Genomic DNA, 14,837 nt, shown 5'->3' with positions numbered 1-14,837 from the left:
TGAAGTCTTGTTCTTCCAGCCCCTCTGAGTGTGTGCATCCTTCTTCAAAACGGTGTCGTGAGAGTTTTAGGACTCTCCTTTGAATTCCTAACGCCAGTGGTTTGTTGCCCATTCCTGAAACTGAAAGCAAGTAAAAGACTGAGAAGGCAGAGAACATTTTACAGAGTGAGAGCAGACACCGAGCCCTCCAAATTAGCACTGCTAAAATAACCATGTTACACTACTGATACAAACACTGGAAAAAAAACAGGCCTTCTCTGGAGGATGCCCTTCCAGATGGGAGAAGGAAACAACATTCTGAGCTTCAGCGTGATTCACTGACCGTAATTCAGTTACTTCATTCTGTTTATGCAGGATGTCTGCAAAGGGAATCTGGACATCAACTGCAGAGCTAAAAGCAACGTCAGGTATATGAGAAGTCCCTAGCTGCAAAAAAGAGCAGCGTGCTCTTATCAAGGAACTTGGCCTGAGAAATCTTCTTACCCTGAAAGCACAATGGCAGCTCCTTTACCAACCAGGCATTAGCTACAGGCAATTCCATGTGCTTTTTTTGTTTGGTTGGCTTTTTGCCCTAGAAAGGCAAATTCTGTTCACTCTCCCTCACAAGGCTGAGTGGTGTATGGTGTCTATGCAGCTGCACTTGAATTAATTCAGTTTCCTTCTGCACTGATTTCCCATCCACAGCAGTGGCTAGCAAGCACTGTCTGCACTGCATCAGCACTGTGATGTATGACACAGATTTCAGTGGGCACATTTGCTTAGGGTACCCAAAACAGCACCTGGTGGGGGTCAGCATTTATTTGCAATGCTCGCCTTCAAGCACACCAGTGCTCAGGTTCAGAGCTGTCTGTAGAATTAACAGCAACAGATCTAAAGGGCACTCTGAAAGCTTTGATGTTTTGCAATAGATGCGATGAAATATTTTCTCATTGTAAAAAGAGATTTTGTACAAAGAAGCCCTGAATTCTTGTGGAAGATGGGATGAATGAAGGCCGACTTACCATTTCACCTTCAGCATTTGTTCAAAGCTCTCAGGCAGAGCACTGCCATAGCTCTCAGGAAGAAACAGGGTGAGGATCCCTATCAGCACAGTCAGGCTTCCCATGAGGATATATGGTAGGTATCTGTCATAGGCACCTGGCAGAACACAGGACAGGAGAAGATCAATTACAGGGCCACCTTCAACGAACCCACGCATGAAGTTCACATTTCAGACGTCACTGCAATGCAGACTTCATTTGGAATAATGCAGCGAAGAGACCAAATTCAGACTAACAGACCAATAGTGGGGGGGAACTCTTACATACTTTCCTCTTTGGAAGCAAAGTTGGACTAGATGAGCTTTAAGGGTTCCTTCCAACTCCAACAATTCCATGATTCTATGAAGCATCACTGCAGGGGCAGACAGGAGGCTCTGACACTGGTCTGCTCAGTTTCTGATTTAGAGCATGAAAGCAGCGGCCCCTGCCAGCAGCCTGCAGTTAGTGCACCAGCATTCAGAGCACAGGACTTTCATCACAGCAACACAGAACTTCAGAGGTCTTTCAGTAAAGGGATTAGCTAAGAATTAAAGCAAGGCAGAGAAAGGACCAAACTGAACTTGGCAGCTTTATTTTGTAGTTGGGATATAGCAGCATGATTTCCAGTGTGAGGAATAAGCTAGGATTAAAATGAAGACCTCTGGGTATTTCACATTTGGAGCCAAAGTTTGTGATTTGATTCCTCAGTGCTCATGAGCTGGACAAACTGCAAGGGCCTGACTGAGCTGTAGCAAATTTCAGCAGCTCACCAGTTCCTCCTAAAACCTCCTAACATTTAGAAAATTATTCTGATGGCTGCAACAAGACTTTTTAAAGATTGAGCCAATGGGAACCCGCAAGAAAAATGTAACAATAAAAGCTTATTCCTGTCTGTATCTGTTACTGCTACTTAGGATGCAGCAGAGACTGAAGACCCCAAGGAGCATCACAGCCATTCTGTCTCTTATTTCCCATTTGCATTGCACAGCCTTTGTGCAGCACAAGTCTTTGTGCATCAGAATGGGATGTTAAAGAATGTCACAAAAAAACCAAACTCTTTGGGAAATGAATACTTCTGCTCATAGATCAAAATGTAAACAGTAAGAAAAAAAGCAAAATGAATGTCAAGGTGCCTGGCTTAGTGCAGAATATAGAACTCAGACCCAGTGTGAGAGAATGGACTTAGAAGACAGCAAATGGAGGGGGCTAAGAGCTGAACCTACATCTCAGAAGCTCAGGTAATTTTACAGGCAATTATACAACTCAAGATACAGTGCAGGATATCTCACCCAGGTAAACAAAGTAGGGAGCAATGATGCTGCCCAGCCTGGAAGCTGTGGACGTAGCCCCGACTGCCATGTTTCTGACCAGCGTTGGGTACAGCTCCACATTGTAGACATAAAGCATTGAAAATGCAGCTGTGATGCCAAACTTTCCAAGCATCACCAAGCAAACGGATAGGACATTGAGATCTGGAGGAGAAAGATAAAAATCAAGATGATTAAACAACACTCTTTGCTCAGTCCTTGTATTTCTTTTACCTCCCAAGGACCCTATTTGTTTTGTTTTCCCATAGGAGTTGTGTGGGATTTTTTGTTTTATTTTCTTGCTAATTTTGCAGCCTATTGGTCCCACTTGGCTGCAGCTTCCCTGCTGAGCGCACTGCAGAAGGCACAGCTTGTTGTGTACTTTTCAGTTTTTGCTTTTCTCCCAGTGAAAAGGCATTCTTGAAACAGAACAAAATTCCATATTACACAGTAACAAAGCACAAGTGTAAATCCATCCCTGTTTTGCAAAATTCAGTGGAGGTTTGCACACAGTGAAGTCTGGGAGGCTTGCAGGATGGTTTCAGCCTCTGTGCATAAGCAAATAAATCACAGTACACTTTTGGCTGGTTCCCCTGGCCTATAAAAAGCTCAGAAATCTGACACAACAATTGAGAGCAGCGTGTGACTGAGCATATATGTGTGCACTGGAAAAAGAATCACTGCTAGCAATCGGCACAAATTCGACCTCAGATCCCAAGTTTGATCAGAGTTTCCATTCATTTCACAGAACCACGAGACAGAAGCATAAAACACGACAAGGTTTTATTTAATGGGTGCATTGGATCTCGTACCTGTAGGAACCAGCTTAATGAAGAGGACAACACCTCCTCCCAAAACCAAGGTGCTGGATATGGAGTAGCGGCGAGGCAGGGAGCGCAGGAGCAGCCAGGCAATGATGTATGCTGGGACTTCAATGACTGCTGAAAGGAAGCAGTTGATGTAGGCATCGCCATGCAGGTTTGGAGTGCTGAGGGAAAGGCCAAAGTAACCGACGGAGGTGAAAAACCTGAGAAAAGCAATAATACCAAATGATCCCCGAAACGCTGCGCTCTGAACACCTCCGGTGTTGCCTCAGAGGTTGCTACAAAAATCAGATGTCGCAAAGCATCACCATGGACACCATGGCTCAGCCATCTCAGTGGCAGCCCATCTTTCTAACTCTGCCATCCCTTCCAGTGACCACATCCACAGCAGCTTGCAGACCTCGGATTTCTCTGTCCTTCCTCTGCCTTCTACACCAAGCGTGAGCCTTTGTGGAAGTCGCTCACAAAGGCTTTTCCCTGCAGTGGGCTCATTAACAACGACAACCACAAGACTAAGAAGCCTCGCATGCCAACTGTGGCATGCTCCACTGATGGGCTCTCCCACCCTCAGCAGTCTGCATACATCTGACTTTAACCTTCATAGCAGAGCTGGATGTTCAGGTTTCAGACCTGCCCCCCTACAGCATCCTGAGTGTGCTGGCCAGGTCCCTCCTGTGGGGAAATAGATACAGAAAGGGGCCACAGTTTGCCTGCAATGCACTGCTCGGTCCTCACTCCTCGTGGCTGCCCAGGCAGGGACCAGGACCTCACAGATAGGAACAACACAAGCACTGGCCTTGATTTTGTGCTTGTTACGCTACTGAGATGCTGCCTCTGCTATGAGACATTTCTCTTCAAACAGAGCCTACAGAGATGGGAGCTTAAAAAAAATTACGTACACAGGTTGTTACATACGATTTCCTTGCTGTTTTACACTGACTCGAGGCTACACCTCCACACTTGTGTGCTAAGGCAGCACAGGTGCAGAGGCTACTGAGGGACATGCACCAGCCAAGGGCTGTGTGTGGGCAGGCACCAAGGCTGAAACTCATTATCTAAACCTGTGACACGTGCCCTCAAATCAGAGATTGTTCTATTGCCTGGGTACTTTAGGAATACACATTTCCTTACCACAAAAGTAATGACATAATAGTAATAGTTGCAATGTTTCGGGTTCGAAATAGGTCCAGAAGGATAGCCTTCTGCTGCTGCTGAGGCTTCGAATCCTGCATCTGAAGGAAAAAGGAAAACAAAACCAAAAAAATTCCCACACACCTCAGAGCACAACAACCTTTGCAAACCAACAGCTCGGGCAGTAGGAAGTTACGACTGCACTGGGATAATGGGTCAGCCCAAGTCCTTAGCGGAGCTGGCGCCTGCACCAGCAGCACTCCGTGGTGGCTTGAGTTTTTGGGTCAAAAAAGGCAGCATTTGGTACAGCTGCATTGTGCACACAAATCAGATGGCCAGAAAGGCACATCAATACTTCCTCAAGGATCTAACACAGTCCTTCCAGGAGCAACCTCATGAGTGAAGGCGTTTTTCTGTGCGTATGCGCTCGTGCACTCGGCTCTCTTCTGCTCATCATTCAAAAGGGTGGGAGATAAATGCACAGCACCAGTTCAGCTGCCTGCTGCCAGCGGGGGATGGAGACTGATGCTGGGTCTCAGTGCAGGGGCCGAGGTGAGCCAGTCAGCACCCTGCTGGGGCACGGAGCAGCCCAAGCAGAGGTCAGTGCTGGCAGCCAGGCTTCCTCCCAGCCCCAGAGCGAAGATGAACCTCCTGTAATGAAGCCCTGACCCTCCTGTGGGGGGAAAAGAGATTTCCCTTTCCTAAGAAGGAATGACAGTTTCTGAGGAATATCTTTACAGCAGCATTTGAACAATACTTCAGCGGGAAGATTCAGGTGCAGCCGTCACCCTCAGGCTGCTGTGGACAGGCTCTTGGGATGCGAGGTTCCCACAAAATGAGCACAGTTGAGCTGCTGCTTGGTGCCAGAAATGCACAGAGTGATGATCTGTACTCAGCTGACAGAGCCTGAAAGGTCACATCCAGGATGAAGGACAACTGAGAAGGATAACGCTTCCACGGTGCCCATAGCTTCCCATAGATGGAACTTGCACTTGAATTTACAGCACCACAGATGTTTGGAAAAGAGCTCATCAGCAGCTCAGCCAAAATTTAAGCACAATAAATTGGTGCTGCCAACTACAGGGGCAGCGTGCAGCATTTTGCTCCAAGTATCGCAAAGGGTGTGTAGTGCTTTGCTATTGCTGTACCAGGAGACGTCAGGAGACACACTGCAAATGCTGGTGAGATGCAGAAATTCAGACTCAGCACAGACCCATGGTCACCATCAGCTTGGCCTGGATTCTTTTTGAGACTTCAGGAGCTCCAGAGTGGGACAAAGCTCCTGTAGGGAGGCAGGCACGAAACCCAGCCGTTTCACAGCTGTAAGCAGTTCCTCGGCTTTCTCCTTTTCACCAACAAACATGAAATACAAGGAAAAAAAACAGGCCTACAGAAGAACTTCATGTGATTCAGTGACTTCGCCTTAGTCACGTGCTTTAAGTGCAGCTCCAGCACTTGCTGCCCTGTGCAGCTGGAGCATCCCTGGGGCTGCACAGACCCTGCACACGTGGACCTGGACTTAGTGCTCACGTGCAGCCCAGCAAAGGGCTGTAGTTAAACTACAAAGAGCTGACAGTGCCCCAAGCTGGAATGGGGTCAAACTTGTCCTCCTCAGGCCTCCTCGGTGCCCCCAGGGTGAAGCAGAAGCTGGGTCACCCTTGCCCTGAAAACCACAACCAACTTCTGCTAAAAAAGTTTTGCTGCTAGCAAAGCAAGCCAGGAAGTGAGCCCTATGGCTGCTCATCTCGCACTGCTGCCCCAACACTTACCTGAGGCCAGCAGCCCTGCCAGCCTCTGCGAGCTGCGGCTGAAAGCCAGTTCTGCTCTGGCAGTTTACAACAAGCCAGAAGCGATAGGATGTGTGACACATACCTCTGTGGCATCAAAAAGCACGGCTGGGGCTGGGGTGTTGTTTATTTTTGCAGCCTTTCGGATAATAACTTCTGCCTCTTTATATCTTCCCTGGGAGATCAGCCAGCGAGGGGACTCAGGAATGATCCTGCAATGAGTTTCAGAATAAATGACTCAACGCTTTTCACTGAAGTAAGGCATTATGAAAACCACATGGATGCTCTGTATGAGTGATGCTCTCAGTCAGCAGAGAAGCATGCGGGCAATGCAACCCACCCCACTGGGACCAGGGGAGGACTGGGGCACAAAGGACATGTGTATCCTCGTGCTGAAGCAGAAGTGTGGGCACTTCTTGAGGGCTGCTTTCATTCATTGCTGCCCCCCAGCAAGCTGCACAGTTACTGCACAGACATCAAGAATGGGGGCAGCGCTACCAAGGTTTAGAAAATTATTCTCAGGAAATAACACACGGTGTGGGAATGCTTTAAATGTGCAGAGGGTGCATCAAAAAGCTCTGTGTCATAGGAATCCTATGTACAAAACATGACAATTCCACCACAGATCTGATGCAGGCTCTCCCAGGCAAAGGACGGTGGCCGTGACTCTGATTGCAGTTCCCAATCAATTCCAGACACGCGTAGAGCAAATTAACACCAAACACAGGACAGAAGGCCTCATCCTTCCTTAACTAAACCCTCTTCCCTTTCCAACCCAAGACATTCCGTTATTCTATAATTCCTTTACCAAGCAGCTCCCTGGAGGGCTAACCCATGTCCTGGCTTTGAGTGCCGTGTGAGTTCTATCACCACCACATTAACTCCATACCGAAAGTGCACCCGCAGCAATCTTCTGCATGCTTTGATAGAGATTCCCACCAAATTGCAAAGCAGGACTCTGAAGCCTTGCCTTAGGGACATATTTCTCATGCCTCACGGTGCCAATCCCATAGCAGAAATCTGAAAGCTTGCATGCAAAACCAACCTCCCCATCGAGCAGCAGTTTGGGACAGAGGGATACACAACTGTGGTAAAGGACTCTGAGACATTTCAAGTTAAATGAGCAAAATAACCCTCAGGGGAGAATTGGACCAGATAGCACAGCGAACTGCTGGCCTTTTGCTGAGATCTCACAGCCCAGCAGCAGTTGAATCCTCATTAAGAATGACTTAAAGGAAAAAGCAGGGAAGAAAAGTTAAGAGCAGATCACTGGGCAATTCCACAGAGTAAGCTGAGAGGTGATTAGCAATGCCTGGAGGCATAAGGCAAGTCGAAAATTTCCAAGCTGCTCTGGAAGCTGGTGAAAAAAAAAAACCCATGGCAGCATGAGGATCAGCAGACGGTTATCTGAGCCCAGAACTGGCCAAAAACAAAACCGAAATAACAGCCAACAAAGAAAACATCCCCTCCCCCCCAGCTCCACCTCAAAGCAAATCCCTTCTCATGGGAAAAAGAAAATCCACCAGAAGGGGAGGAGGCGCCCAGGACACCCACACTCACCACCAGAGCGGAACGCAGAGCAGCCCGGGGAGGGTGAGAGCCAGCAGCAGCATCCGCCAATCTCTGATGAAGTAAGCAAACAGGGGCAGCAACATGTAGCCAATTGCAAAAAATATGCAAACTCCTAACGTAGAGAATATAATACGAACTGATTTGCCAAGAATTTCTGTTCCTGTTTAAAACAAGGGAGGTTGGATTAGCATTTTAACTCTTTCTGGTCGATCACGACTATAAACTTTAGTGCATTTACAAAGAGATAAGCTGAACAACGGCAGAAAAGAGCAGTTCCTCTTATGTGACACTTCAGTGGACACTGCCAAGGAGAGCAGTTCCTGTGTTATTGCCATCAGAGCTGACAGGTCTCACAGAGGGCTCAGAGCAATTTGGATCACCAAGCCCTCCTCTGCCGCAAATTAAGAAAGAAACAGCTGGCAGTATCTTTTAATGAAGTCCTCCTCTTAGCATCATAAATGAGTTGGGAACAGAAATAAAGGCAGCCGTGTGGAAATGAAATGGGAAGGCTCTGTGCTTTGCTCCCAGCAGATGGGAAATACTGAGCCCCAGTGGCAGCCAATGCCCCCAGCAGCAGCCAGAGGTTTGTGTGAAGGTGAATGACCTCTGCTTGGGAAACAAAATGATCAGAGAGCACCTAAATTACCTTTGATAACCTCATATCTGAAATACGGATATGTATCGTACAGATATGTTCCACAGCTCTGTTAAGCCCAGCCCTGGGCAGGCTGCAGGTGCTATTTGCTCTGCATTGTTCAGTGCTGGGGAGCTCAGTCCCTTCCCAGGGCTTTCTGCCCTTGGGTTTGGGGTTTCCCAGCTGGCAGATTGGGATCCCAGCTGCCCCCCATCCCAGTGCCCCCACCTGTGGCACATCCAGCTTGGGGTTAACAAATAATTTGCTGCTGAAGGAAAACTGGTCTGTGGGTGGGAACCAGTGCTGCTTTATCTCTGGGAACAAAGCTGCACTGCCAGCAGCACGCTGTGGCTGCAGGGCATGAAACAGGAGGACAGTGGTCTCCGATAGCACTCTGTGGCTGCAACCAGCATCGCCACATGACAGCAGCCAGCAAGAGCTGTGTGACACAGCCTGGGGCCAGTGCAACACCTAGCAGTGAGAACTGGAGACGTTGTAAACCATCCCTGGAGGTGGACAAGGCCAAGGATGGGTCCCAGGCAGCTCGAGCTGGTGGGGAGCAGCCAAGTCGTGGCAGGGGTGGAGTTGAGGGGGCTGTAAGATCCTTTCCAACAAAACCATGATTCTTTTATAAGCGTTACATAAAAATAGAGGGTTTGTATCACTACCAAGCCAATAGGAGCTGACAACTGCCAGCTACAATTCCCTTCTGCTCCTCCCCTGCCCTCATTCTCCAGACCAGGAAATGGCAATTCTGGGCTGACACCAGCACGCCTTCACAAAGCAGTGTTGTTTTACAGCCCCAGCACCTGAACACAGACATTTTGAGCACAGCCCTACAGCTCTGCCAGGAGCTGCAGCAGAACCCCAAAAATGCAGCTCCACAGCCACAGCACTGCCCCGTGGTTGCCCTGGGGAAAATAAAGAGGGATTTTGTGGCTATCCAGGGCCATCAGGGTCACCTGTATTGCCCAAAGCCCATAACTCTGTACTAGTAGATTCCCATGGCAGATGCAGCATAATGGATGCAAGGTGATGGATGCAGGGTGATGCTGGGGGCCTCAAACTGGCCCCAACCAACCCCTTCATGGTCCCAAATAACGTAGCATGAGGGACAAAGCTGACCTCAGGATGGAGGGAGGTGACAGCAGCTGGCTGTGACATAATGCTGCAGGAGAAGCATGCTACGTGCTGTCCATGGCAGTGCTGCTCTGCTCTGAGGTGTGCAGATCCCTCTGCTGCTGGGGCTGGGCAGGGAGGAGCCCCAAATGCTGCTGCTGCCAGCCCTGTTCCTGCTGATAGCAGCCCTGAGCCTCCCCCCAACTCCTTCCCTTAACAGACAGAAATGGGTGGCTGTGTTGATGTTTGCTGCACCCACCTTCTTCTCTAAGCCTACAGAAAGTACAGGCTCTAACTAATTACTTGAAGAGATCCCTTAAGGCATCCTTAAGGGAGGAAAAAAAAAAAATCATATTGGCCTAAATTAGTAACTGTACCAACAAGGATTTAGTGCTGCCCTTAATGAAGTGCAGATTAAGAAGAAAAAAATAATACATTAAACAAGCACTTAAACCAATGCAGATCAATTCCTACCCAGTATGAAGGCCACCACATAGTTAGAGATCTGTCCCATGCCCACTATGAGGAAGAGCACTGTGAACATCTCCCAGCTGTTGGAGAAGATCTGCAGGAAGCTGAAGCCGGTCTGCACAGCCATGGTCAAGAAGAGGATGCTTTTCCTGCCGAACCTGGGGAAGGACAAGGACATGGTTGGGAAGAGGGGATCTAGCTGTGGTGAGAAATGTGGAACTTCTAAAGAAGCTACAGCACGTTTTGATTGAAATGTGGAGAACTGGGTGCTAAGCTCCCTTATGGGTCCTACAGCCTCCAGTTGGGGCTGATCCTGGACTCTGCCCTGCTCTGAGCAGTGCTGGCAGCATTACCTGTCTGAGAGCTGCCCCGAGACGAAGGAGCCGATGAGGACACCCACGAAGAACAGGGATGTGGTCAGCGGCACTTTCCAGTCGTCCTCACACACCAGGTTCCACTGCAAGAGAAGGGCCCACATTCAGCCTCTGTCACGCAGAGGAACTCTTGCTTCCCAGGAACGTGCCCATTTCCATATAATTTGGATGAATTCCCCTATCCTCAGCGCTGGGACACTGAGATCTCTGCTGTCAGCATGCAGCTGCCCATGCCCATGGGACTGCCTGCATCCAGACCTGATAGAATCACAGAATCACTGTGGTTGGAAAAGACCTCGAAGATCACCAAGTCCACCCCCTGCCCATCCCCACCATGCTCACTAACCACATCCTCAGGTTCTCTGGCTTGTGGGTTCGACAGAATCTATGTGAGAGCGTACATAGAACAAACTATTTTCTCACACAGATGGTTTTGCACGCTCCCTTTCCCCCTGCAGCCCGCAGGTGCTCATCGCTCACCCTCGCAGCTGGGACGAGCTTTGGGACAGGAGCCAGGATGGAAACTTCCACCCAGCACCCACACAGAGCTTAAAAAATCAGAAGAGCACTATGAGTGCAGCAGGGCTTGCTGACATCCCAGGGAGCAGCCCTGCTCAGGGCACACCTATGGGGCGCTGCAGAACTTCAAACGGATGAGACCAGCGTACCATGAAGGTAGGTGGGCCAGCCCCAGATCAAAGTGCAGCGTAATTTCAGTAATTAGCTTTGCTATCAAGAGCAGGGACATTGCCTCTGCCAGGATTCGTCCTTTGGAGAGGAACCAGGAGGTGTGCTTCAACCCCTTCAATCTGATTAGTACCTAAAAGAAAGCATCTTGTCCCTGCTGGGAGGGCTGAGTAGGCAAAGGCCAGGACTGGGCACTCATCTGTGATTATCTTAATTGCACTTGATAAAATGGAGGGGAAAGGTAGCTGAGCAGAGCTCTGACACTTGCAGGGATCATACAGTCATGGAATATCCCAAGCTGGAAGGGACCCATAGGGATCATCATCTCCATTTCCTGAAATGTTGGAGTAGGGATGTCGCTCTCGGAAAGTGTGCATTGGGATCTGTGAATCTTGTCAAAGGGAATGGAGATCTCTGTAAACCTGGTGGAAATCAAACCCTGTATTAAAAACAAAGCGAAACTCAGCTTCAGGAAACGGGACACGAAAAGCAAGAGTTTCTTCAGAAAAAAAATGAACAAAGGCAAGAGGGCTGCGCCTGCACGGCACAAGCTTGGGTTCCATGGGCCTCAATCCTGGGCCAGCACTGTGCCACTGTGCTGTGCCCTCCTGTGATCTCCCAGCACTGAGATTTCCAAGTAAGATTTCGTGTAGAAGGTTCCTAGAAAATCCAAAAGGACAGCGAACAAGGGAGAAGGTTTCCAAGTTGCCATGTCCTGACTCGCCCAGCTTTCTGCAGTCAGCAAACAGTGCGGTGCCAGAATGCGCAGCCAACACAGACCATTACTCAGGACATGAAAATGTGACAGCCAGCAAATAGATGGAGCTGTGGCAGCTGCCCCCAGTGACCCTGACCCACTCTGGCTTCAGGCTTGCATTGGACACCAGGATGCTGCTCTGGGAGCACCAGGAGGCATCCCAACAGCTCAGGGCTCATGGACTCAGCCCATGAGTTGGAAATGAAGCCCCGAGATTAATATTTGTCACTAGTTAATCACAGAATCATTGATTGGAAAAGACCTCTCAGATCCCCAAGCCCAACCCAACCCACCCCACCATACCCCACTCCCTGGGCAGCTGTGCCAGCACCCGATGGCTCTTCCAGAGAAGAAATTTTCCCTAATATCCAACCTGAACCTGCTGTGATGCGACGTGAAGCCATCATCTCTTGTCCTAAAAGGGCAGCATCTCAGTGCCTGCTTCTGCACTGCTGGGTGGGAGCTGAGGAAGGGTCAGCACTTCCAAAATGCCTACACAGAGCCAAAGGCACCAGCTGAAGACACACTGATCCCGTGCTCTGCAGCGCCTAATGCCTCTCACCAGCTGTCCCATGACACGCTACACAGACAGCAGGAGTTGCTGACATTGGGTCAAAGCCTTTCACATCTGCAGGATGCGATGTGCAGCATGGAGCAGCTGGTGGTGGGCTGGGATTTCTGTCTAAAGGCACTCACTGCATTTGACAAACAGAAAACACACACACACACAGCCAAACTCACAGCCCCCCCAGCACACCTGGGGCTGCTCAGCAGAATGGTGCTGCTGATGGGGGTTGCTGCACTCTGCGACACAGAGCTGCACCACGCACAGCCGGGGTGTCCAAATGGCCTCTGCTGGATTAATTATCCATTAACCAGCAAATAAGTAATACTGTAACGTTCCTGGCCAAGTGCACTGCAGAACAAAGTTCAGGTAAGCTTCCAAGCTTTCACCACCAGGAATAAGAGTTGGTTGTGATCACTGTTACCACACCGAAAGGCCCTTTGCTATTGCGCCAGCACGTTCCCTTCTCTGTCATCTGTTTTCAGATCAACCCTGTGACTGAGCCTGGGATGCTGTGCCCAGGGGATCTGCACATCCCCACACAGCCCAGCATGGAGCTGGCATCCCCCAGCCTGCTCCATTCCAGCAGCAGTAACAGGATTTGATGCAACTCAGTGAATCGAACACAACCTCCGGTGTTTCATCCTGTGCCATCCAATTCTATTCCTCTGCTGTGGATGGTTTTGCAGCCTGCCTGATGATGTGTCCAGATTTGTCTTTATGAACACGGACAGAAATGCTGGGCACAAAAATCAGCATCACAAGTTTAACCAAACTGCTCCTTTTCATGGTTTCATCACTGCCTGCTTTCCCTGTTTCAAAACCGAACCCAAAATCTTTCCCACATGTTCATGCTGTTCTGAACAACAAGAATCCTTCTCCATCTGGTCTACAGATGGGAACCCAGCACTTGGTTGCCACTGAAACTGAGTGTGCTCTGGCTCCTTGGTTCTGCCCCAGGTCCCCAAGGCAAACCCCACAGTGAGCACTGGGGGCTGAGCACATCGGGGGTTGCTGTCCCCTCCCTATGTCTTGCTGCCACTTTCCCCTCCCCCACATCGGTGTCCCCATGCCCCTGGCTCACCCCACAGCTCCTGGCAGGACCTTTCCCAGCCGTGCAGCAGTTTTTGGTGGCAGATGGCCCTGCTGAGTCACCAGGGCTGCAGCCGGTGCCAGCCACTGCTGCCCACACCCCAAGCACAAGCCATGGGCTGCACGAATGGGACGTGACCCTGTGGTACCAGCAGGTTTAATGGTGGCGTTGCTGAGCACGACCTGGACAGGATCCCGATCTCCACAGCTGTGCACAAGCCTACCCCAAGCCCAAGGCTACAGTGGCCTCAGTCTGTGTGGGATGCTCTGCTCCCTCCCGGGCCACTTGGAGCCATCCTAGCTGGGGACACTGCCCATCCTGGGACACTTGGGGCCATCGGCTGCCACACACCAGCGTGAGCTGAGCCGGTTATTGCCATCACCCTCTGATACAACACCAAAGAGCACAGCAGTCCCACAGCTTTTGGGGCATCGCACTGTGCTCTATCACAGCTCATCGCCAGCAGAGGCAGAGAGCCCATCTAAATCAAAACCACAGAAGCGCTCCTGTGGCAGTCACCACTGATGTCCCCATGTCCCTGCCATTGCACAGGCTTATGGTGATGCCATTGTACAGGCTTACAGTTGAATAGGGCAGCTTGGCCAAGGGCTCACACCTCAGAGCCAGCTCCCCGACCGACCACTGTCCACAAAGCCCCCGGTCACCAAAGCCCCACACTCTGTGTCCCTTGGCAGTGGTAGCATCCTCGTGCCAAGAGGTGAATCAATGGGAATTAGCCAGGACGCTCAGCGTGCCAGCAGGGAGAAAACAGCAGGAGGAAACAGCAGGGAGAAACCATCACGCTTCTATTTTCAGCCTCTCTGCCACAGAAAATCTCTCTCCAAACAAACCGCGCCGGCGCTCGAAATGAAAACACACAGCGATAACACGGGCTGCTGCAGAGCTCCCGCTCACCTCCCCCAGAGCATCACCTCTGCCCCAGCCCTTCTATCAGGCATCCGACGCATTCTCTCAGGAATTCGCCCTGCGGGAGGTGGTGTCCCTCTGTCCCTCTGTCCCCCTCTGTCCCTCTGTTCCCCCACCCCGGGGATCGCCCCGCGCCTCCGCGCCTCCGGCAGCGCGCACCGCACCGCACCCGCGCACCTCGGTGACGATGGTGGAGCGGTACACGTCGCGGCTGTACTCCCAGCCGTCCAGGCACGGCTCCTGCTCCAGCTCCGCCAGCTGCACGTCGATGCCGGGCCGCAGCCCCAGCGCCGACAGGTTGACGAGCGCGTCCAGGCGGTAGCGGCGGCAGCGGCTCGGCTCCGTCACTCCGCCGCGCAGCTCCAGCGGGATGCTGGCGTTCCGCCACTCGTCGCTCAGGTTGGCTCCGGGCGGCACAGCGCAGCGGTGCTCGGGGATACCGGCCAGAAACACGGCCGACATCCCGTTGAAGCCGTTGGGGATGATGCTGGCGCTGAGCAGGAAGAAGACGAGGCGCTGGAAGCGGCCCCACTCGCCCAGGAAGGCGGTCAGCTCTTCGTAGTCCCGCAT

General features: G+C 50.8%; 1 protein-coding gene across 1 annotated transcript; it reads right to left on the bottom strand.

Annotated features, from left to right (window-relative positions):
* Positions 1-44: 44 nt before the first annotated feature.
* On the bottom strand, positions 45-14,837 carry LOC306951748 (solute carrier family 22 member 4-like; the record flags this gene model as incomplete). The annotated part of the gene is made up of 10 exons (XM_079542276.1): positions 45-120; positions 1,002-1,137; positions 2,309-2,491; positions 3,139-3,353; positions 4,282-4,382; positions 6,154-6,280; positions 7,629-7,800; positions 9,868-10,022; positions 10,218-10,321; positions 14,445-14,837. The coding sequence occupies 10 exons, from the start codon at positions 14,835-14,837 to the stop codon at positions 45-47; spliced, it is 1,662 nt and encodes a 553-aa protein (XP_079398402.1).

Source organism: Tetrao urogallus, assembly GCF_951394365.1.
Source record: "Tetrao urogallus genome assembly, chromosome: 14".
Lineage (NCBI taxonomy): Eukaryota > Metazoa > Chordata > Aves > Galliformes > Phasianidae > Tetrao > Tetrao urogallus.
Note: the sequence above shows the minus strand (reverse complement) of the source record. Positions and strands in the feature narration are given on the sequence as shown.